The 23,666-nt window shown below is 41.6% G+C and overlaps 1 protein-coding gene across 1 annotated transcript in view; it reads right to left on the reverse strand.

Annotated features, from left to right (window-relative positions):
- Positions 1 to 23,666, reverse strand: part of ERC1 (ELKS/RAB6-interacting/CAST family member 1) — a 443,495-nt gene that overhangs the window by 318,766 nt on the left and 101,063 nt on the right. Inside the window, exons 4-6 of the mRNA XM_081083645.1 lie at positions 14,114 to 14,188; positions 5,124 to 5,279; positions 1,535 to 1,618 (exon numbers count right to left, since the gene is read on the reverse strand). Of these exons, the coding sequence (XP_080939771.1) occupies positions 1,535 to 1,618; positions 5,124 to 5,279; positions 14,114 to 14,188 (315 nt within the window). The remainder of the gene's footprint in view (positions 1 to 1,534; positions 1,619 to 5,123; positions 5,280 to 14,113; positions 14,189 to 23,666) is intronic.

A 23,666-nucleotide genomic window follows, 5' to 3' on the forward strand; every position in this document is an offset into this window, starting at 1 on the left:
AAAATCTCAGTTTCCTATCATCTGCATTATGAATTTTCAAATAATGTTATATTGATCATAAAGACTGAGAAAATAAAGAAAATATTCTAAATAGAAAGCAGAGTTTAGAAGCACAAATTGTGTTTAAAAGTTAGGAGTACAAGCCTTGGTTTCCTAATCAGTAATAAGGAGAAAGTGAACCAGTGCCACTATGTTGTTTAGAGATTAAATAAAATAATGTATGGAAAGTGATTAGCTTGTTGTTTGAAACAAAAATAAATTAATTAATAGTAGCTGAGAAAAAAAGAGGGAAGTTATGGATTATCTTCTCTAGACAATACATGGTTACCACAAACCAAATTAGACCCTTTCAGATAGAATGTTTCACTTCTCGCCCTGTACTAGAAAGTGGTCCATAAACAGCAAACATACCAAATTAGCATAATGGTTTTTTTAATGCTGCATTCTAGTCTTATCCCACAATTGTTTTCAGAGTAGTTTTTTCTGACACTTGTGTGACAAATGTGTGCACAGCCTAGTGTAAGGTAGTAGAGTGAAGAGCTTATCAGCACAGGTTCTGGAACCAGATTACTTATGTAAAAATCAAACTCTGACTCTTACTGGCTGTTTCCTAAGCACCACTCTGTTACCTCAGTGTCCTCATCTATAAATTGAGGTTGATAATATACCTATTTAATAGGTTATAAAATGCTTATAATAAGTGCTCAAGTGTTAGCTATTTTATTATATTTTGAAATGAATTTTAAGTTCTTTAAGAAAGAAAACTGAATTTGATTTAAAGACTTTAATTATCTAATTTACTAGGTAAGTCTAAATAACTCTAATCACTTTTTATACATCATTTTTTATTTATTTTATTTTATTTCCAATTAACATTTTATACTCAATTTTTAACATTTCACACATTGTTTCTGCTCAACCAATTTCAGGACTTGGTGAAAAAGTTGAGTGGTCGGCTGGGTAATAGGATAACACAAGGGAAGCATTTTTTCCAAGGCTGGCACGTGAATAAAGTACCTATGCCGCCATCTTGCTTATACACCTATTTTATAGAAAATAACATTTTTTTGCAAAACCACCAAATGGAAACTTAAAGATGTCTACATATGAAGATAAAGCACTTTACTCAAGAATTTCAAATTCAAATAAATACTATGTGATGGACCTAGAACATCTGTATATACCTAAGAAGAAAAAGAAACAACCATTTACGTAAACCAACAAGTCTCTAATAACAGGAAAGGAGTTGAGAATAAACAAGCTTTGAAGTACCATCCATACAGTGACGAAAGGAACAATAAAGAACCAGGTATAGGGCTTCCAGAACAAGTGAGAGCTCACTGCACACAAGTGACATATGGTTCAAGCTGCTGAACAGGAGTTGGTTAAAGAGCAGAGCAGGCTGGTTAGTGCCAGTACTGGGCAAAGCTGCCAACCATAAGAAATGAAAAGTGTAAGCCACCCAGAAGCCAGAGCTAGCAGGGTCCCACTGTGGGATCACTGCACACAAGAGGGTAAATCTTACGGCAAAGACCTCAGCATGAAGACCAGCCGCTCTCTTTTTCAGCTCCTCCCCTTGAGCCTCTTTCGAACTTAGTTCCTCCTTCAGTTGCTCTACCTGTCACGACATTATTATTCTTTTTTATTTATGTGTCAACTTGGATCTTATCTGCTTTTGAGCCAGAGCAGTAACTGGAAGTAACAATAACATATATTGGTAACCCAATCAAATCTGTTTCCCTAATTCCCTCTTCAAAGGACCCTAGATGGTTTCTCTATTTTCACAGAGTTTTTAAAATTAACTGGGATGTGCTAATCAGCAAATGAGAACCAGACCTTATATTGCTGAATATTTTTTCTCAAATTAGGACAAAAAAATGAAAACTAAAAGAAAGTTTGAATATGTGAATTTTAAGTTTCAAATTAACATGAAATTGGCAGTAGTCATGTCATTAACAACAGATTCTTAAAATAATAGTGGAATATTCTAGAGATTTATATGCCAGGTATGGGTACCACAGTATGAAGTCAGAAACAGGAGGAATAGTTTTAATTGTCTCATTCCCTTACAATTTTCACTTCTAAGAAATTGGGGAATAATATAATTGGGATATGGCAGGAGGAAGGGGGATACTTATTTTCTAGGTAATCCTATCTAATAAAAGAGAAACATGGTAATTGGCGTACGACCGCTACCCATTGGCTAATCAGCGAGATATGCAAATTAACTGCCAGCCAAGATGGCGGCCAGCAGCCAGGCAGCTGATGCGAACAGGGAGGCTTGCTTGCTTCAGTGACGGAGGACTCCAACGTTCCTCGCCTGACTTGCCGGCCTCTCAGCTGCAACTCTAAGCAACTATGTTGCAAATACAGAAGCTAAAAAAAAACCAGAAACCTGCTTTACTCAGCCGGGCTTCAGCCAGCTGGACCGCAACATTATATCAAATACAGACGGTAAACAAAGGCCAGAAACCTGTTTTCAGCAGCCGAGGCCTCAGAGCTAAAGCTGGCCCAGAATAAAAAAGAAAAAAAGGAGCGGTTGGGAGCTTCAGTCACCCGTCAGCCTGAAAACGGCCCTCAGCCCCTCAGCCAGACTGGCCAGGCACCCCAGTGGGGACTCCCAACCTGATCCAGGACACCCTTCAGGGCAAACCAGCCAGCCCCCACCCGTGCACCAGGCCTCTATTCTACATAGTAAAAGGGTAATATGCCTCCCGGCACCGGGATCAGTGGAGCCGCGAGGCCTCCCAGCACCGGGATCAGCATGACAGGGTGCAGCGCCCCAACCCCCTGATCGGCCCTGCTCTGTGGGTGATAGAGGGTGGCGCCCCAACCCCCCCCACCCCCGCCACGGGCCCTGCTCTGTGTGTGACGGGGTAGAGCCATAACCTCCCCATCAGCCCTGCCCTGAGTGTGACAGTGGCGGCGCCCCAACCCCCTGATCGGCCCTGCTCTGTGGGTGATAGAGAGCGGCGCCCCAACCCCCTGATCCGCCCTGCTCTGTGTGTGATGGGGAGCGGTGCCCCAACCCCCCTGATGGGCCCTGCTCTGTGAGTGACAGTGGGGAGCTCCTCAACCCCCTGATCAGCCCTGCTCTGTGTGTGACAGGGTACGGAGCCCCAACCCCACCGATGGGCCCTGCTCTGTGCATGACAGGGGGCAGCGCCCCAACTCCCTGATCCACCCTGCTCTGTGTGTGACAGGGGGCGGTGCCCCAACTCCCCTATTGGCCCAACTCTGTGCGTGACAGGGGGGAGCTGCTCAACCCCCTGATTGGCCCTGCTCTGTGCGTTACAGGGGGAGCTCCTCAACTCCCTGATCAACCCTGCTCTGTGTGTGACAGGGTACAGAGCCCCAACCCCCCTGATGGGCCCTGCTCTGAGCATGACAGGGGGCAGCGCCCCAAACCCCTGATCCGCCCTGCTCTGTGCGTGACAGGGGGTGGCGCCGCAACTTCCCTATCGACCCTGCCTTTAGTGTGACAGGAGGCGGTGCCCCAACCCCCCAATCGGCTGTACCCTGAGCGTGACTAGGGGTGGCATCGCAACCTCCAGATCTGCCCTGCTCTGTGCATGACAGGGGGCGGCGCCCCAACTCCCCAATCGGCCCTGCTCTGAGCCCGACCAGGGGCTGCACCTAGGGATTGGGCCTGTCCCCTGCCACCCGGGAGCAGGCCTAAGCCAGCAGGTCGTTATCTCCTGAGGGGTCCCAGACTGCGAGAGGGCACAGGCCGGGCTGAGGGACACCCTTTCCCCCCCGAGTGCACAAATTTTTGTGCACCGGGCCTCCAGTCTATATGTATAAAAGGCTAAGTGACCAACCGTACATCCATCCAACCATCCGACCAACTAACCAGTACATATGATGCACAACATTGACTCACGCATTCATGATGCATATAAAGCTCTCACTGGTGCCAATCGCATGCAACCAATTAGCCAGTACATATGACAGGCACTGGCAATCCTATCTAATAAAAGGCTAATGTGCAAATCGACCAAATGGCGGAATGACCGGTTGCTATGATGTGCACTGACCACCAGGGGAAGACGCTCAATGCAGGAGCTACCCCCTGGTGGTCAGTGCACTCCCACAGGGGAGCACTGCTCAGCCAGAAGCTGGGCTCACGGCTGGTGAGCACAGTGGCGGTGGCGGGAGCCTCTCCTGCCTCCGCGGCAGCACTAAGGATGTTGGACTGCTGGCTTAGGCCCGCTGCCCCCCACACCCCCGCCAAGGGCTCCTAGACTGCAAGGGCACAGGCCGGGCTGAGGGATTGCCCCCGCCAAGTGCACAAATTTTGTGCACCAGGCCTCTAGTTTAAAAACAAACATTTACTGCACAAATCTTTCTTTCAAATAATTTCCTTTCAATGTGCATGAATCCGTGCACCGGGCCACTAGTATTTTATAATTACAAGCATGATTTTTAATTAAACCACAACAAACCTGTAAACTGACAATTATAATAAACTAAATACTCCAATGCGCCTAAATAGTTTATAGAATCTAAATGGCTTTAGATCTAAGGAAGGAATATTGTGTGAATTTATAAGTATAGAGAGACATGTGATGCTTATCTTACTTCACATATACCTGAAACACACATGGGAAACAATAAACCGGATACAAATAATCTTCTCCAAGGGATAGAGCAAATGGTTTTTCTTTATGGAACTATATTTGAAGAAAAAACATGATTTTATTTCAGCCATATCTGGATGGGGGCTGGGGGTATACTGGGTTCAGCTTCTTAGGGTTTTGACTTTTAAAATACTTCACAAGAGGTAGAGAACTAAATGCCTCACATAGTGAGAAAACCTCAACTGGATGTAATCCTACTAAATCATCTCAGCAATACTGATAGACATGAAATGTTAAACTATAATAATACATACTTTGCCTCATACAGGTAATTTTGTTTTAAGTGAAAACTTGAAACAACTATAGAACATCTATAATTCTGAGTTTAATTCTGGGCAATTTCCACTTGAAAGAATTATTTCACAGGTATTCTTCCCTGAAGTTTGATGAAACAGTATGAAGTGCTACATCATCAGTAAGGACGTAGGAATAAGCATCAATTCTCAAACCCCTTTTTAAAATTACAATATCTCATACCATTACCTTATTTTTCATGAATTTAGAATGACTCCGATAGACCTCCATTTGCTTCATTTCTTCCTCCCGTTCTTCAGTACTCAGAGCCCCATTTGATTTCAGCATCTGAATTTCCTCTTCCAAGTCTCGAAGCCCACGCTCCATAGAGGAAATTTTTGAATCCTGAGGACAATGGAAGATTTACACATTAAAGTAGTCATGAGAAATCAGAGAAGTCATACAACCCAGTCTTAGAGGTGTTAAATTTAATTAAAATAAATATGCAAGGAAATTGCTATCTAGCAATTGATACCTTACTTCTAAAATATATCCTTATGGTAATTTGAATGGAAAGAGGAAAACTCATCTGTAATATGATTTTTCCTTTATCTCTTCCTCTCATCTGCACCCTTTCAATTAAAGTTAAGAGAATTAACTAAAGAAATGAAAAACTCGTTAAAGTTTTTTGTACTTTATGGTCAATAGATATGTAGTGAAAACTTTTGTAATGTTAACAATAAAACCTTTTCCAGATATAATATCTTATCCTATTACTTGTGACTCCTAAAGGGTTTATTTCTGCCCACAAAATAAGGGGGAGCATGTGTAACAGGGTTTCAAAGATTTATACAATGATGTGTGTAACTATATTTATAAATAGAGGCCCGGTACATGAAAATTCATGCACTGGAGGAGGAGTCCCTCACCCCAGCCTGCCCCCTCTCACAGTCCGGGAGGCAACCTGGCGATCAAGGGAAGGTGACACCCCATCACACCTCTGCTGCTGCCACTGCTGGCAGCGCAAGCCTTGGCCTGCCCTGGTTACCTGAGCCTCAGGCGGCCCTGAGCGGCTGGGCAGTCACCATCCGAGGCTTGTCTGCTCCTTGGGCTGGCCCTGGGCGGCTGAGGGGACTGGGGGACTCCAGAGGCAGGCACGCGGAGCGGCTGGGCCCATCTGGGGGCAGGCCCGGCCTTGCCACGTGCCTGCCACCCTGGTGGCGCTGAGGGGACTGGGCACCGCCATCTTGTGGCTGTAAGAGCCGCCATCTTTGAGGGCAGGGTAGTCAATTAGCATATTCCCTCCTTATTGGCTGTGGGAGCTGCCATCTTTGAGGGTGGGGAAGTCAATTAGCATATTCCCTCCTTATTGGTTGAGGGCACCACCATCTTTGCAACAGTGTGATGGTCAATTAGCATATTCCCTCTTTATTAGGTAGGATTACATAGGATGATTAAGTTTTAATAACATACCACTGCAGAAAAGCAAAGAGATAAATAATTACATTAACAGTTACAGTTGCCCTAGCCAACTTGGCTCAGTGGATAGGGCATCAGCCTGCGGACTGAGGGGTCCCGGGTTTGATTCCGGCCAAGGGCACATGCCTTGGTTGCGGGCTTGATCCCCAGAGGGGGGCATGCAGGAGGCAGCCGATCAATGATTCTCTCTCATCATTGATGTTTCCATCTCTCTCTCCTTCTCCCTTACTCTCTGAAATCAATAAAGAAATATATTTTAAAAAAACAGTTACAGTTTCTCATACTCATAATCTTTTTCTTATACTGCTACATACATATGAAATATTTCATAAAATTTTTTTAAAAACCACTGTCTTTGTAAACCATGACCACCACAAATATCACCTCCTAGTAGAATATCATTCCATATTCAATGTCGTGGCTTTGTTTGTGACTGTATCTAGTGATTACTTTAAATGTCATTAATTACAGAAAGACCACTTTATATGTTGTCAGTTACAGAAAAACTACACAAAACAGATATATTTATATCAATAGTTACATATGCTTATTCATCTAAGACAGGGGTGGGAAACCTCTTTCCTGCCAGGGGCCATTTGGATATTTATAACATTATTTGTGGGCCATACAAAACTATCAACTTAAAAATTAGCCTGCTATATTTGGTCAAGTATTTCATTAATTCACCCCTAATGCCTTTGCAGGGTCAGACAAAATAATTTCACAGGCTTTATGTAGTCTGTGGGCCGGACGTTCCCCATCCCTGATCTAAGAAATAAAGATCTTAAAACATATCAATTAAGTGCAGGCTTTATTTTATTTGGGATTTTAGAGCAACCCTTTAGAAGGTAATTTTGAGAATGACTTCCTGTTACACTTTAGCTCAAGGATTGCTGGACTGACTCTCCTTGTTATCATGTAAACAAAAGTTAAAGGATTTATCATGAGACAACTACTACTAGCTATTAGGTTCAGGGGAGTGGAGGAGCATGTATGCCTCTGTCTTACATTACATACCCTTTAAAATTATCACAACAAAAAAATTTTTTTACAAATCTATTCAAATTAAACTTACATTTGATTCTAAATAAAATATATTAACCAGTACAATCAGAGATATTCTAAACCTAAGCCAGGACTTTACTTATTTAAAATTATTGGACCTTAGGCTACTACTTCAATTGCACTACCTGAAAATTCACTTTTGAGATGACTATAAATCTTCCTGGAAATATTAGGATGTAGTACCTCAAGAATGACTAAAATACTAGGCATATACATGAGATTAATCCACAAATGAAAGAAAGTAAAATGTGGTTCACCTCGGACATTAGCCTGGGTGGCAATGAAAGAAGACCAGGGGAAGGAGGGCGTGTATTTCTAGCACTGTTGGTACTCCACACAAGGCAAATAGCCTTCAACTAAGAACTCCAGCTCTGCACATCATACAGACAGATTCCACCTCTACAAAACCCTACAAAAGGAGCTTGCCAAGGAACATTACCCATCTTCTCCCCTAATCCCAACACAGATAGGCAAATCAGCACCCACACTACCACATCATGCAGAATAAAAGCTTCTCCCTAGAAGAGACCACAATTGCAGCTCTGAAAGCCATGTGGCAGGCGCAGACTGCACAGAAAATGAACCTGCCTGGCTACTCTCTGAAATCAGGCCAGAAAATTAATGCACGATATGTTCAACTAGTTCCAGCACCAACTCAACTGGTACTCAGGCTGGGTTAATTCGAGGATAGTTCTTCCAATGAGGTTTCTTACTCCTAGAATCTATATATATAAAAGCCTAAGCGACCGATCGACCGTTCGACTGGCTGACCGGTAGCTATGATGTGCAATGACCACCAGGGGGCAGACACTTAACACAGGAGCTGCTGAGCTGCGGTGACTAGGCAGCTGCAGTTCTCCAGGGTGTGTCATCCAAGAACTGCCCTCTCGCAATCCAGCATCCCTCGGGGGATGTTGGAGGGCCAGTTTCGCCCAGATCCCCGCAGACCAGGCCAAGGGACTGAGTACCAGGCCTCTAGTGTATAATAATTAAGTAAATAAATTCCTTATCATCTTACTTGTCTGTACTTCTCCAGCCCTAGGTCTTCCATCATTAACCAACCAATCCCACTAAGCCTACTGAAATCCTGTTCCTCATTAAATTTCCATTTCAACTTTTTTTCAATTCCCAATACCAAGAATACATGGTTTTCCCAAAGAATATAACTTTCCAGAACTCTCTCCAGCACCACAAAGGAGCAAGGGAAATGTGTGGGCACCCTAGTTTCTCAAAGCCATTCCCCTTTATCTAAAGCTCATATTTAAAGCTCCATTTCACACTACCTTCCTCACTGCAGCCATCCAGGGACTTCCCAGTCACTCCTGCCTTTTTTTTTTTTTAAATCTCCCTCAAGGATATGTTTTTATTGATTTTATTTTCTATTTCTTAAATCATCACCTGAGGATATTTTTCTATTGGTTTTTAGAGAGAGTGGAAGGGTAAGAGGAGGGGAAGACAGAGAGAGAAACATCAATGTGACAGAGACACATCAATTGGTTGCCTCCCACACGTGCCCCAGCCAGGACCATGACCAGTGATAGAGCCTTTAACTGCCTGCAACCGAGGTACATGACCTTGACTAGAATCGAATCCAAGACCCTTCAGTCGCTGGCTGACATTCTAACCACTGAGAAAACCTGGCTAGGGCTATTTTTATTTAGTTTAGAGAGAAAGAGAAACATCGATGTAAAAGAGGAACATCAATTAGTTGCCTCCCATACACACCCCAACTGGGAATCAAACCCACTCCTTTTTGGTGTACAGGACAATGCTCCAACCAGCTGAGCAACCCAACCAGGGCCAATCCTGCTCATTTTAAGAAGCCTTTGACACCTGACATTGGCACCAATCTTCCCTTCAAATGCCTCTTGCCACCATCCTAGGATTTCGATGTCTGAATTCTTTGATGTCCTGGATTCCAATGAACTCATCCTCTAGTCCAGTCATTCTCAACCTTCTGGCCCTTTAAATACAGTTCCTCATGTTGTGACCCAACCATACAATTATTTTTGTTGCTACTTCATAACTGTAATGTTGCTACTGTTATGAATCATAATGTAAATATCTGATATGCAGGATGGTCTTAGGCGACCCCTGTGAAAGGGTCATTCGACCGCCAAAGGGGTCACAACCCACAGGTTGAGAACCGCTGCTCTAGTCCATTTTAGCTATCCAGTTTATAAGTACTACACTCTGGATCCTACCTACCCAGGACTCCCTTCCCAGGCCTATCACACCATGACTCTCATTATCTGCTGTTCTTCAACCTCACAGAGATCTCCACATCCCTAACTTTTACATTTTCTCCCAACCTGGCAGTCCATTCTAAATTCTCTTCCTTCCCATCCAGGCTACATTCCTGGACTCATCATCCAAATTACTCTTTCACCATCACTCACAATTAATTTGCACACCAATAATATTGCTATATCTCTCCAGCAAAACTCTAACCCTAGGGCCACACAGTAATTCTTCCCTGCTCCTCCACTGCTATAGGAAAAAGAAGAAAAAAATAGAGAAAAAGGGATGAAGAAGCATGAGAGGGATGAGTTGTAGAAAGGAAAAAGATCAAAGGAAGAAGGTAGGAGAAGGGAGGAGGAAAGGGGTAAGAGGAAGAAGAAAAAGAAGGGGGAGGAAGGAGGAGGACAATTACATCACCTTGAAGATGATTGTTGGGTTCTTTGTCTATCAATTATCTTTCTTTCCCATTTTCCCCAAAGACTCTTCTAGATCTTCATAATTCTCTCTACCTCATGCCACACTCTCAGCAACTTAACTATTTCAGTTGTGATTTCAGCATAATGTCCAACTGAGTCACCAGAATCTCAGAATCTCCTGTCTCGAAGCAGAATGGCTAAAGATTAACGGGATTTAAAATAGATCCACTAACAATTAATACCATTATACTTTCCCAGTTTGTCAAAATGTAAATAAAATAATTTTGTGAATGTAGTACATTCGTGCGTTTTAGTCTTAGGTTTTAACAGGGATCAGGAAATAACATGTATAAATATACCTGTGGGAAATGTGAACATTCAATTAAACCTTTCTAAAGGTTCTTTACAAGATTATGTTCAGGACTACTAATTGTCTAACTACAAAGAATCCAGAATCTACTAATTTGGAATTGGTAAATCCTTTCCCCATTGAGAATAAAGATGTACACAATATAAACAAAGTTTTAAGAAGAAATCATACAAATTAAGAGAACACTTCTTATAACTGTATTTGAGAAGCATCTATTTATAGAAAACTATTTATGTACCAAAAACTAAATACTCTTTTCATATCAACAAATATTAAATGAAGGTCCACAATGCAAAATATAGTGTAAACATTTATTTAAAGATATATAAATATAGATATATAAACATATATAGGTATATAAACATACAGATAGATAGATAGATAGATAGATAGATAGATAGATAGACAGACAGACACTGAGTGGCCAGATTATTATGACCACCCCATCAGTACTTTGTTGGGCCACCTTTTGCCCCATCATACTTCGTTGGGCCACCTTTTATCTTCAATACTGAAGCGATTCTTCTGGGCACTGACTCCACGAGATGTTGAAAGGTGATGCGAGGAATCTGACACCATGCCTGATGAATAGCACTGTTCAGTTCTGTGAGATTTGATGGTTGTGGAACCAGCTGCCTGTTGGCTCTTTTAACCTCATCCCACAAATGCTCAATTGGATTGAGATCTGGTGATTGTGGGGGCCACCTAAGCAAGGTAAAGTCTCCCTCATGTTCCTGAAACCACTCCTGCACAATATGAGCACCAAGGCATGACACAATGTCTTGATGGAAGAAGCCATCTCCATTGGAATATGCCATCAACATGTTAGGATGAACTTGATCAGCAACAATACTTAGGTATGTTGTGCTATTCAGACGTTGTTCCACACAGATTAAAGGGCCCAAATCATGCCAGGAAAACATGCCCCAAACCATAACACTGCCCCCACCAGCTTCAAGGGTTGTACTCATGCATGTGGGGTGCATCCTTTCATGCTGTTTCCGCCAAATTCTCACTCTGCCATCTGCATGATGCAACTGGAAACGTGATTCATCGGACCACATGACTTTTTTCCAATGCTCAACTGTCCAATCCTTGTGTTCCAGCGCAAATTGGAGACGTTTTATCTTGCTAACTGCAGACAGCAAAGGTGTTCGAACAGGCCTTCGGCTGTTTTGCTGATACTCGCTCCATGGCTCCAAGCATCAATGATCATCCCACGTTCAAAGGCTCTTAAATCGTGCTGTTTACCCATATCTTCAGAAAAAAACCACTTCTACTGTCGTGATAAACAACCTGCTTCCCTCTTTATAATGGTCTGGCCCTCTAGCAACTTCAGTGTGAAATTATTGCTAATTTGCCTACAAATGTCAGGTGGTCATAATAATCTGGCCACTCAGTGTGTATATGTGTGTGTGTGTGTGTGTGTATATATATATATATATATATATATATATATATATATATATATATATATGATTTCAGAGAGGAAGGGAAAAGGAGAGAGAGATAGAAACACCAATGATGAGAGAGAATCATCCATGAGTTGCCTCCTGCATGCCCCCTACCAGGGATCGAGCCTGCAACCTGGGCATGTGCCCTGACTGAATAGAACCATGACCTCCTGGTTCATAGGTCAATGCTCAGCCACTGAGCCATACCAGCCAGTGTCAAACTTTTTAAGAGATATGAAAAAGTTAGAGAAAGAGAGAGAATTACCCTATCCATAGAAATCTTTTAGCTTTATTATAAAAGAACATGTTAATAAAAATAATAATAGCAGCAGCAGCTTACAGTAACTGAATGTTTACTATGAGCCAGTTCCTCTTCAAAGTGTTTCACTCTTTGAACTAATTTAACCTCAAAATAACCTACAGGATGGGTACTATTTCTATCACCATCCTATATAATAGCAGTAATATGCAAATTGACCACCATGCCATTGCACAAGATGGCCGGCAGGGGAGGGTAGTTGGGGGGGACCAGGCCTGCAGGGGAGGGCAATTGGAGGCAATCAGGCCGGCAGAGGAGCAGTTAGGCGTTAATCAGGCTGGCAGGGGAGTGGTTAGGGTGTGATCAGGCTGGCAGGCAGAAGCAGTTAGGGGCAATCGGGCAGGTAGGCAGGCAAGTGGTTGGGAGCCAGCAGTCCCGGATTGTGAAAGGGTGCAGGCTGGGCTGAGGGACACACCCCCAGGGCACACATTTCGTGCACTGGGTCTCTAGTTTATTAATAAAGAAACTGAGGTATAGAGAGGTTCTGTAACTTGCTCTGTGTCACACAGTCAAGGAAAGCCAGATTTTGAGTCCAGGGAATTTATCTCAGAAGGCAAGCTCTTCATTGCCAACTGCCATACCATACAGCCTAAAGATTTCAACCTACTGTTAATTTAAAGCAGAGGTTTTCAAAGTATGGCCACGAAACCTTGAGGGTGTCCTCCAGACCCTTTCAGTAAGTCTGCATAGTTAAAACTATCTTCTTAATAATACTATCACTTTATTTGCCTTTTCTATTGTGTAAACATTTTTAATCAAGGTATAAAAGCAATGGTGGGCAAAATTGCAAGTGCCTTAGGGCAAAGGGCAGTAGCACCAAACCACAGTAATCATTGTATTCTTCAGTGTCAGGCACTCACAGAAAAAAAAAGAAAATTTTAAAGACTGCTTAATTTAATGTCTTGTTACTTTATTACTTTTAATAAATCTCAAGCTTTGAGCACATAGCATTTTAATATTCTGTGTGATAAAATGGGAAGGAACTAGGCAGGTACTTCTGCTGTAAGAAGTATTGTGACTATCCCCAGGAACAGTACTTGTGTGCTTCTTTGAATTGCAAGCTGAATTAGCAACTTTTTTTCATAGAAAACTATTTTTATTAGAAAGAACAACAGATAAACTATGGTTATTCAGACTTGATATTTAGCAGACATTTTCTAGAAATGAAGGAAATGAACCTGTCATTTTAAGAGTATAAAGGGGTCCTGAGATCAAAGGTTTGAGAATAGCTGACTGAAAGAAATTCTGGACAACCCTTTTGGTCCAATTTGAGTTATGTGCTGTAACTAAAAGGAACTGAAACTGAAGTTCTTTTAAAGTGTCATTTTCACTAAGTGTTATTATTTCTTTTCAATTTACAAAATGAGTAAAATATTATTACACTAGAGGCCCGGTGCACAAAAATTCGTGCATTGGGGGGGAGGAGGGGGAGAAGGTCCCTCAGCCTGGCCTGCATCCTCTCGCAGCCTGGAGCCCTTGGGAGCTGTCCACCTGCCAGCTTAGGCCCGCTGCCCGGGGGGTCAGGCCTAAGTTGGCAGCCAGACATCCCTCTGACAGCCCAGAAACGCTCGGACATCCTTAGCATTGCCAAGGAGGCAGGAGAGGCTCCTGCCACTGCTGCTGCGCTCACAGCCGTTAGCCCGGCTTGTGGCTGAGCAGAGTTCCCCCTGTGGGAGCGCACTGACCACCAGGGGCAGCTCCTGTGTTAAGCATCTGCCCCCTGGTGGTCAGTGCGTGTCATAGTGACCAGTCGTACCTGGTCGTTCCACCATTAGGGTCAATTTGCATATTACCCTTTTATTATATAGGATACCATTTTTTAAAACTCATACATAACAGTGTGTGATCCCTTACATGTGTAAAATAACTCATAAGATTATTAGATTCTTACTTACCTTCATTTCAATAACAGTTTGCAGAGCTTTTGTCTTGGCAGAATCAGGGGCATTCTCAAATCTCCGATGCATCTCCTATATAAGAGAAACAAAAGAAGAGTAAGTGGGGGGAGAAAGAGTAACTGTGTACAAAAGGTGGTCCTCCCAGGCTTGTAAAATACCCTGATCCTTCTCTATTTCCTGACCTTTCTCTGTGAAACAGGTAACCCACAGACTGTATACAGGCTAAAAAAGCATAGGAGGGTTCCAATCTCTGAACACCCAGTTACTTAAAATTAGTCTCACAGACCCCAGCTACTACAACCGCTGAAACTACAACACATCCCCTACATGACTCTCAGACAAAATCAGAACTCCAAATGATCCAAAAAGGGGATTAGAAATAGTCCCTTTTTAAAAGGAGAAATAAAAGCAGTCACAATCAGTCTACATTGCATAAGCACTAGTGTTGATAACATGCTTTCCATAAGATCCACCCCCAGAGTAGCAACCACCTGGCTACCAATGATGAAAATCTCTCTCCAGTGGGGCTACAAATAGAAAGAAAAAGATAAGACTGCTGAACAAGTTTCATAAGTAGTTCATGTTTAGAAAATATCAGGAAAACATGGCTATTTTTTAATCCAAATTTTAGTGAGTTCAGGTTCTGGAAGGAAGGAAGTGATGGTAGTAATATCACAATTAGGGTCTCCAAGGATCACCCACCCTGAAGTTACCAGAACACCTCAAAATATTTTGTCATATTTTGAGAATGTCTCTGAGTTTGTCGGTACTTCCAAAGTATTCTGGGACAGACTCTAGTGTTCCCCAAAGAATACCCAGATGAATACTTTCCAACTGAGAGTGCTTAGCCATAATAAAAAGAAATGTATACTTTAATTATACCTTTCACCTAATTTATTCATTCTTGCCTGAACAGGAAGAATGGTTTGAGAGAAATAGAAAATAGAAATGCAAACTTCATTGAGCTATCTATTCCTGAAAGACTAGTCGTAATTAAATGACAGAAGTTCTAAATTATGAACAGTCAACAGTTGAAATACCAATAATTTCTGAACATCCACGCTACCCATCTGGCTGCTAATAATGACAAAGACCACTGTTAACACACACTACCCTTTCTGCTACCTCTCTCCCTAACTCCAGTCTTAAATATTCAATTAGGTATCCCACTTGTATGTTTAGCAACTACCTCAAACTCTACATACCCAAGATTAAACTCTTGGTGATGCTCCAAAAACCTGTTCCATCCTTCCAGTTACTCAGGTCAAAAACCAATGAATCTTTTTAATGCCTTCTTTTTTTCTTTCAAGCCACAGCCAGTCAGGAAATCCAGTTAACTCTGTCTTCAAAATATATCCAAAATCCAAGCACTTCTTGCCATCTCCACTGCTACTACTTGGAGTGAGCCACTAACAAAAATATACCTTTTAATCCAACAACAATCAGGTTCTCACTCTTTATCTCGCTTCCCTACAGTCTATTCTCAATAGTGCACTCAGAGCATCCCTTTTAAACATAAATTTGATCTTGGTACTCCTTTGCTCAAAACCTTGTCATGCCTCCCCATCTGACTCAAAGTAAAGCCACAGTCCTTTCAGACCCCATCTCTTACCATTTCGCTCAGTTACTATGCTTAAGCCATACTATGACTCCTTACTATCCCTCAAATATGCTAGGCATTCTCCAGTTACATCAGATGTTCTTGTTGCCTAAACTCTTTCCTGTCCTTCAAGTCTTGGCTCAAATATCTCTTCTATTGTTTTTAGGTTTATTAGTTGTGATAATCGCATTGCAGTTATGCAAGATGATGTCCATATGTTTTATAGATACGTACTGAAGTCTACAGAGGTAATTACATCCTTTTAGGAATTTGCTTTAAAATCTTGGTGAACAAAAAAAATTTTAAAAATGAAGCAAGTGTGACAAAATTTTGGTAACTGGAATATCTGAATGATAAGCATATTGAGATTCATTATACTATTCTCACTACTTTTGTATAGGTTTGAAATCTTCCATAAAAACATTAATGTTTAATGTTCTCAGTGCAGCCTATCCTATTTTAAAACTAATATAAGAACCCACATGTCCTTTCCCCTTTACCTTACTCTACTTTTCCTTTTTGCTATAGCATTTATCCTCTCTAGCACATTATGTAATTTGTTTATTTGTTATGTGTTTATTATCTATTTCCCGCTATAAGAATGTAAGCTCCCCAAAGGTCAGGGTCCCTGTTTCATTCACTGATGAATCCAGAGTGCCTACAACAGTAGCTGATACACTGATAAGTACTTAACAGATATTTAAACAATGAATGTCGAATGAATGAATAACAAATGGCTACTAAGCTTTCAAGAATTAGGTAAAGAGGAATCTTTTAACCCCTTCCTACTCCTGTGCTGAATTATGTGCACTTCCTCTTATTTCTCACTACAGGCCCAGTGCAAGAAATTCATGCACAGAAAGGGTATCCCTCAGCCCAGCCTGCACCCTCTCCAATCTGGGACCCCTTGGGAGATGTCCCCTATGGGATCGGGCCTAAACCAGCAGTCAGACATCCCTCTCACAATCCGGGACTGCTGGCTCCTAATCGCTCACCTGCCTGCCAGCCTGATCGCCCCCTAACCGCTTCCCTGCCGGCCTGGTCCCCACCTAACTGCCTTCCCTTGCCGGCCCGATTGTCCCCAATTGTCCAACCCTGCTGGCCCGGTCACCCCCAACTGCCCTCTCCTGCTGGCCCAGTTGCGCCCAACTGCCCTCCCCTGCCAGCCATCTTATGGCGGCCATCTACGGCGGCCATCTTGTGGCGACATGGGGGTGGCCATCTTTGTGATGGCCATCTTGTGGTGGCCATCTTGTGACAATGTGGAGGTGTTGCGATCTTGTGACGACATGGGGTGTGGCCATCTTGTAGCGCCCATCTTGTGATGATGTGGGGGCAGCCATCTTGTGATGATGTGGGGGCATGACAGTCACCTAGGCTTTTATTAGTATAGTCTAGTGCAGTGATGGCGAACCTTTTGAGCTCGGCGTGTCAGCATTTTGAAAAACCCTAATTTAACTCTGGTGCCGTGTCACATGTAGAAATTTTTGATATTTGCAACCATAGTAAAACAAAGATTTATATTTTTGATATTTATTTTATATATTTAAATGGCATTTAACAAAGAAAAATCAACCAAAAAAATGAGTTCGCATGTCACCTGTAACACCTATGTCAGGTTCGCCATCACTGGTCTAGTGGCTCAGTGCACAAAATTTGTGCACATTAAAAGGTAATTAATTAGAGGAAATATTTTAATATTGCTATTTACCCTTTCTCTATAACAGAAGTGTCAGAGATGAAAGAAAATTAGTAAAATGTATATGAAAATCTTCCTCCTATCAGAGTCTGGGGTGCACCACAGGACCCAGAGTCAAGTCCCCACCCACCCACATGCACCTCAAAATCGCGCAAGACCCAGGCCCAGCCAGCCCACCACCCCCATTGGGCTAGATCAGGGGTGGGCAAACTTTTTGACTCGAGGGCCAGAATGGCTTCTTAAACTGGACCGGAGGGCCGGAACAAAAGCATGGATGGAGTGTTTGTGTGAACTCATATAAATTCAAAGTAAACATCATTACATAAAAGGGTACGGTCTTTTTGTTTTTTAGTTTTATTCATTTCAAGCGGGCCGGATCCGGCCCGCGGGCCGTAGTTTGCCCACGGCTGGGCTAGATCCAGACAGACCCAGCCGGTCCCACCCTTGTCAAGCCCTGCCGGGCGGGGGGGCGCAACCTCAGGTCCCCTGGCCTGGAGCCGGGGAGCAGGGAGCGGCCTGAGGTATCCCAGCCCGGGCTAGGGCAGGGGGCACACCTTGAGGTCCCCTGTCAAGCCCCGCCGGGTGGGTGACACAGCCTGAGATCCCCTGTTAAGCCCCACCTGGCAGGGGGGCGTGGCCTGAGGTCCCCTGTCAAGCCCCACGGGGGGGGGGGGGTGGCGGGGGGGAACAGGCTCAGGTCCCTGCTAATTGCTCGTTAAGGCTCATTATGGGAACTTGGCCTCCGCTGTGGGTGCCACCATCTTTATGGCGGAGTGACAGTCAATTTGTATATTCCCACTTTATTATATAGGATACCACATACTATATAACTGTCCTTTAACATTTACTACATTATATTTGAAATAGAAGCCTGGTGCACGGAATTCATGCATGGGTAGGGCTGGCTGGCAATCAGAGCCAATCTGCGGGGTGACTGGCAGGGAGATCGGGGGGCCCCCACTGGCACACTCCTTGGAGGTGACCGACAGGGCTTAACTCCTTGGAGTGCCTCAGGCATCAAACCTTAGTCCTCTTCACCAATTTACTAATTCCTTTGGTGTTCTCATCCAGTCTCATAATTTTCAATACAATCCACCTAATAATAACTCCCAAATTTTATCTCCTGCTGAAATTCATACTTGTATATACCATTGCCTTCTTAGCATCTTCATGTGTATATCAAATAGATACCACACTGTTAATATATCCAATACTGACCTTCAAATTTTTCCCCTTTAAACTTGCTTCATCTATCCCAGAACAATTAATGGTATGTGTCCACCCAGTTATTTAGACCAAAAACTTAGAGGAGTCTCCTTTTTCTTACACCTATATCCAAGCTATCAGGAAATCCAGTTGTTCCTGTTTTCAAAATGTCTCCAGAAACTAACTGCATCTTATTATCTTCACTGCCATAATGATCTGAGCCACCAGTACCTACTACCTGGATTATAGCAACAGTTTCTCCTGAAGTTGACTTCCCTATTCACAATAGGGCAGCTAGCATGTTCTTTTTAAAACAAAAGTCAAGGCTGATGAATATTCTATTGATCTGTCCCCAAGACTGCCCCTAAATGCCCAGCCTTTAAAACCCTGAAAATGAAGGTCTCAGCAGGCTCTCCTTTCAGGGAGCATGCCTGTGCCATTTCCTTCCTCCTCTCCTCCACCCCTCCACCTTCCATACAAATCCCAAAACCTCTAAGGGACCCCATGAGACTTGCAAGCAGAAGAACAATGGGCAGTGGCAGTTAACCCGGGTTAACCCCCTGAACCTGTCTCCAAGGCCTCCTTTCCCCCCTTTTTGAGCCAGAGCAGCCAAGCCTAGGCTTTCCTGTTGCTTCTTCTATGCCCTTCCTTGCCTCACTGCCTAAAGTATGTTTTTGCTGCGGCCAATAAATTCTTACTTGCTTAAATAAATAAACAGAAGTCAAACATACTTGACACCATCAAAAGCCCCTCATTTCACTCAGTAAAAGTGACAGCCCTTAGGCTGGCCCAGAAGGCCTTATGTGATCTGGCCCCATTACTTGCCTGGCTTCATCTCTTACTATTACTCCCCCTTGGTCTCCAGACATACTAGCCTCCTTGCTTTTCCTCACTACATCAGTCCTGCTCCTAACTTAAGGCTTTTGCATTCATATAGATTTGTTTTTGGTGTGTGGGCCGATGCTCTAACCATTTAGCCAGTGGTTAGGGCTCTGTCCTCATCTTCCTAGAACTCTCAGAGTTATTCAAAGTAGTAGTCCACTCCCTCCAATATACACATTTCCTCTTAATTATTGTGACACCACAGTCTTCTTTTTCTATCATTCCAGTTGTCCCTTCTGTTTATTTTGTATGTTCTTGCTTCTAAATTAGACCCCCAAGTACTATAGTGGCTGGGGGATCAGTCCTAAACCCTATTCTCTTTTCCATCTAAACTCTCTAACCTACATTGCTTAAAATTCAATTGAGATACTAATGAATTTCTGGGCCTGCCTTCTGCTCTGATTTCAAGACTCACATATCCAACTCCTCATTTGCTATTTCTCCTTAGATGTCTAACAGGGAACTCAAAGTTATTTATTAAGTAAAATTTGAAAAACCTCTTGATATTCTCTTTAATCTAGTGAGATGTCTTCCCCATCTGGTTACATATGGCACTACTCTACGAGTAGCGCAAGCCAAACACCCGTGTCTGCTTTCATTCCTCCCAGATCTTCATTTCCCACAAGTAATTCAATAGCACATCCTGTTTTGTGTTCAAAATATTTTCTAAATTTATGTTTCACTCCATTTCTAGCCTAGTTTAAGCGTAGATAACTATAATGGTCTCTAGTTAGTTTTCTTCCAATTGCTCTGTCCATTTTCAAGAGAGTATTGAGGTAATCTTGATAAAGCAACAACAAATCATGACACTAATCTGCTTTAAATGCTTCAACGAGTTTCCTATTTATTTCTCACTCCCTTCAAAAGCAATACGGTATGACCATAATAGATAGAAAACTGGTCCTCCTGTCAAACTATTTTAAAATTAGACAAAATGATTAAAATACTTGTTTTCAGAAATTGAAAAACAAGCATCATAGGACTCTGATCCTTAAGGAAAAGAAACAAACAAGGTGATGGCCCAGACCTGCTATCCAATACGTGATGCAAGGAGGGGAAACCCAAACAGAAAACAACAGACTTGCAGAACTCAAAAGACAGATCAATATGTGAGACTCCTAAAGACAGTGGAAATGTGCAAAGTAGAATAACATAGAGAAGGAAGCTAGCCAGAAGGGCAGCAGTATCTGACAGGGGTCCCCTTGAGTCTTTGGTCAAAAAGTGTGCATGCACAGGGCAAGACTCCACAATGTCAGACAAAGAACAACTACTGAGGACAAAACAATTACCACAGAGCTATGATTTAAGCAACTACCTTAATTCACATTGGGCTGGGAAAAATTTAAGTTCCAAAGTGAAGAGAATATCAGAGGCACTTAGTAGAAATACTGGTACTAGAAAGGCCAAGTCTTAGGGGTAGAGCTCATCCACCAGTAGCTCTAGAGCAGTGGTTCTTAATCTTCCTAATGCTGCGGCCCTTAAATACAGTTCCTCATGTTGTGGTGACTCCCAACCATAAAATTATTTTCGTTGCTACTTCATAACTGTAATTTTGCTACTGTTATGAATTGTAATGTAAATATCTGGTATGCAGGATGTATTTTCATTCTTACAAATTGAACATAAGTAAAGCATAGTGATTAATCACAAAAACAACATGTAATTATATATGTGTTTTCCGACGGTCTTAGGCGAGCCTTGTGAAAGGGTCGTTCGACCCCCAAATGGGTCGCGACCCACAGGTTGAGAACCGCTGCTCTAGAGGGAAGACTATCTAGACTACCCCTAACAGAGTGTTTAAAAGCAAGTCATAAAAGGATCAAGTTAATTCAAAATTACATTAAATCTTGCAAGACAAAACAGTTAATTAAGGAAGACAGTAAAATCCAGAATACATTAATCCAGGACAAACTCTGAATATATATATATATCAGTTCAGGCCACAATAATCTCTCACCTGCATGAAAACAAACAACTCATCAACTTTCTCCCAGCCTCCAGTTTGTCCACATTTAATCAATTCTCCACACTGTAAGCAAGGTGATTAACTGAGTACACAGGAGATATTTAGCAATATTTGTTCAATAAATGAGCATAAAACTTTAAAATGTATAAACAAAAATAAAATGAATCCTACTAACTATAAGTAATCTTTATTAATAAAATCCTGTAACCTATACTTTGCATTTTTATTTGGTATTTCTCTATCCACTTGAAAATATTAAAACTGCATTTCTTTGTAATACCTCATAATTCAGATACTGAACTAATTTAACTGACCACTTTCCCATTCTCTAATTCCAAGTTAGGTAAATTTTAAAATGCGTTAAGGTGAAACTCTTATAATTTCATTTTAAACCTTAGCATATAAGCAAAACAAAGAAAACAGAAATTCATTTGAATTTTAAAAATGTCCTCCTATGCTAAGAAACTAGGATGCATTTAGAACCATTTAGGCATAAAGCTTTCCTATTAAGACATTTTAAAACCTTTCACTCATAACAAATTTCCATTGAGAGGCCTGCACATTAAACATCATTATGAACAGATCTTGCAGTCAGTGAGCTGATAACATCCCCTGTTCCCAATGAGCACATCAAGCCTCTGACTCATGCACTGTTAATAATAAGATGAAACTCTGGAAATAGAAATGAATATGAGAAGTAGAATATGTTATTTGCTCACTTCATTTTGCTCCTTTTGACCTGAAAATTTTCATTCAAAAAAAATTAAAGTACAGGTAAAATTATCTGGTTCTTGTCACACTGCCAACTGAGGTTGACAGTAGAAAATGTGTTCATTTCCTCTCATTAACTTACTATAGAATAATAGCTAGAGTTAGAAAAACAAACATTAGAAACAAATTTTCATACTTCTCTCTTTCTTTAATAGTTTCTTTTTCAAAATAAGCCAACTTTTAATTATACAACTAAGAGAAAGGAGTATTTGTGACTGAAAAGTACTACTTATGTCTGAAATTTCTTGTCTTTAAGTTTCAAGTATCAGCCTCCAAACCCCTTGGTTCAAGGGTAGAAGCTCCACATGGCTTTTGAAGTCCTTTTATAGATTCAACCCTTTACACAAGTTCTAGGTCTACTCTACTCACAACAAAAAAGACAGAAATAAAGGAAAGTATAAACAGAAAGAATCCTCACTTTTTTTTTCTGTATCTTAACTCAGCCAATGTCAGACAACATTGTACTTTAACCTTTTACCATCTCTAGTAATGGCATTAATCTGAGAAAATGTATTATCTGTCAAAATGGAAATGAGGAATAAATGACAAAAAGAAGGGAGGCGAAAGAACCTGAATAAATAAGATACTCATTTTCCAAAATCACTACAAAAGAGCAAACTAACTAGGGGCTCCTTTTCTTTTTAATTCTTCCTATTCTTTGTTATTTCTAGTTTTTTCTATATATATCTCTATTAATTTTTCCCCTCTCCTCTCCTCTGCTTATACCTTACAACTGCCTATGATACAGACAGGCTTTCCTCAGTTATGCTAGTTAGATTCAGTATTTCAAGCCAAGAACCTAATCAAATAATAGGACTTTTAACCTCAAACATTTCTGCAAAGCCTAACATAATTAACAGATGTACTACCAAGGTTTGTTGATTGAAATATTATAGAGACAAAAATTAGCATGAATGTAATAATGTCTTAAATCTATATTTTAGTCATCACAACAATATCTACATTTTAAAAAATAGGAGCTGTCTATGGCCATACCACACTGAACATGCCCGATCTCATCTGATCTCAAAAAAAAATGGAAGCACATATAGGTCTGAAATATATTATTTATTTAGCCTACCGACAATACTTAATGTGCATATAAACTGCAGATCCAAAAATTCCATAGGACCTTAGATAATGTTCTGCATTAGCCCTAGAACCAAAATTTGGGTCTCAAACTTTGGTGTATAACAGAATCACTTATAAAACTTGCTAAAACTCATATGCATAAGCCCCAAGCACTAATCAAGTCTTGCCTGTAAGTCAATATTTGTCCAATAGAGGTCCCCACTCTTCTATCAATCAAAGGAAAGCTATTACAATAAACAATATAAAATCTAATATTAAGTAGTCACATAATGTAATTTCAGTACAAAGAGAAAATACAATGCTTAATTTAAATTTAATTTCCTTCTTTGGCTTT

Source organism: Myotis nattereri (assembly GCF_964212035.1).
Source record: "Myotis nattereri genome assembly, chromosome: 2".
NCBI lineage: Eukaryota > Metazoa > Chordata > Mammalia > Chiroptera > Vespertilionidae > Myotis > Myotis nattereri.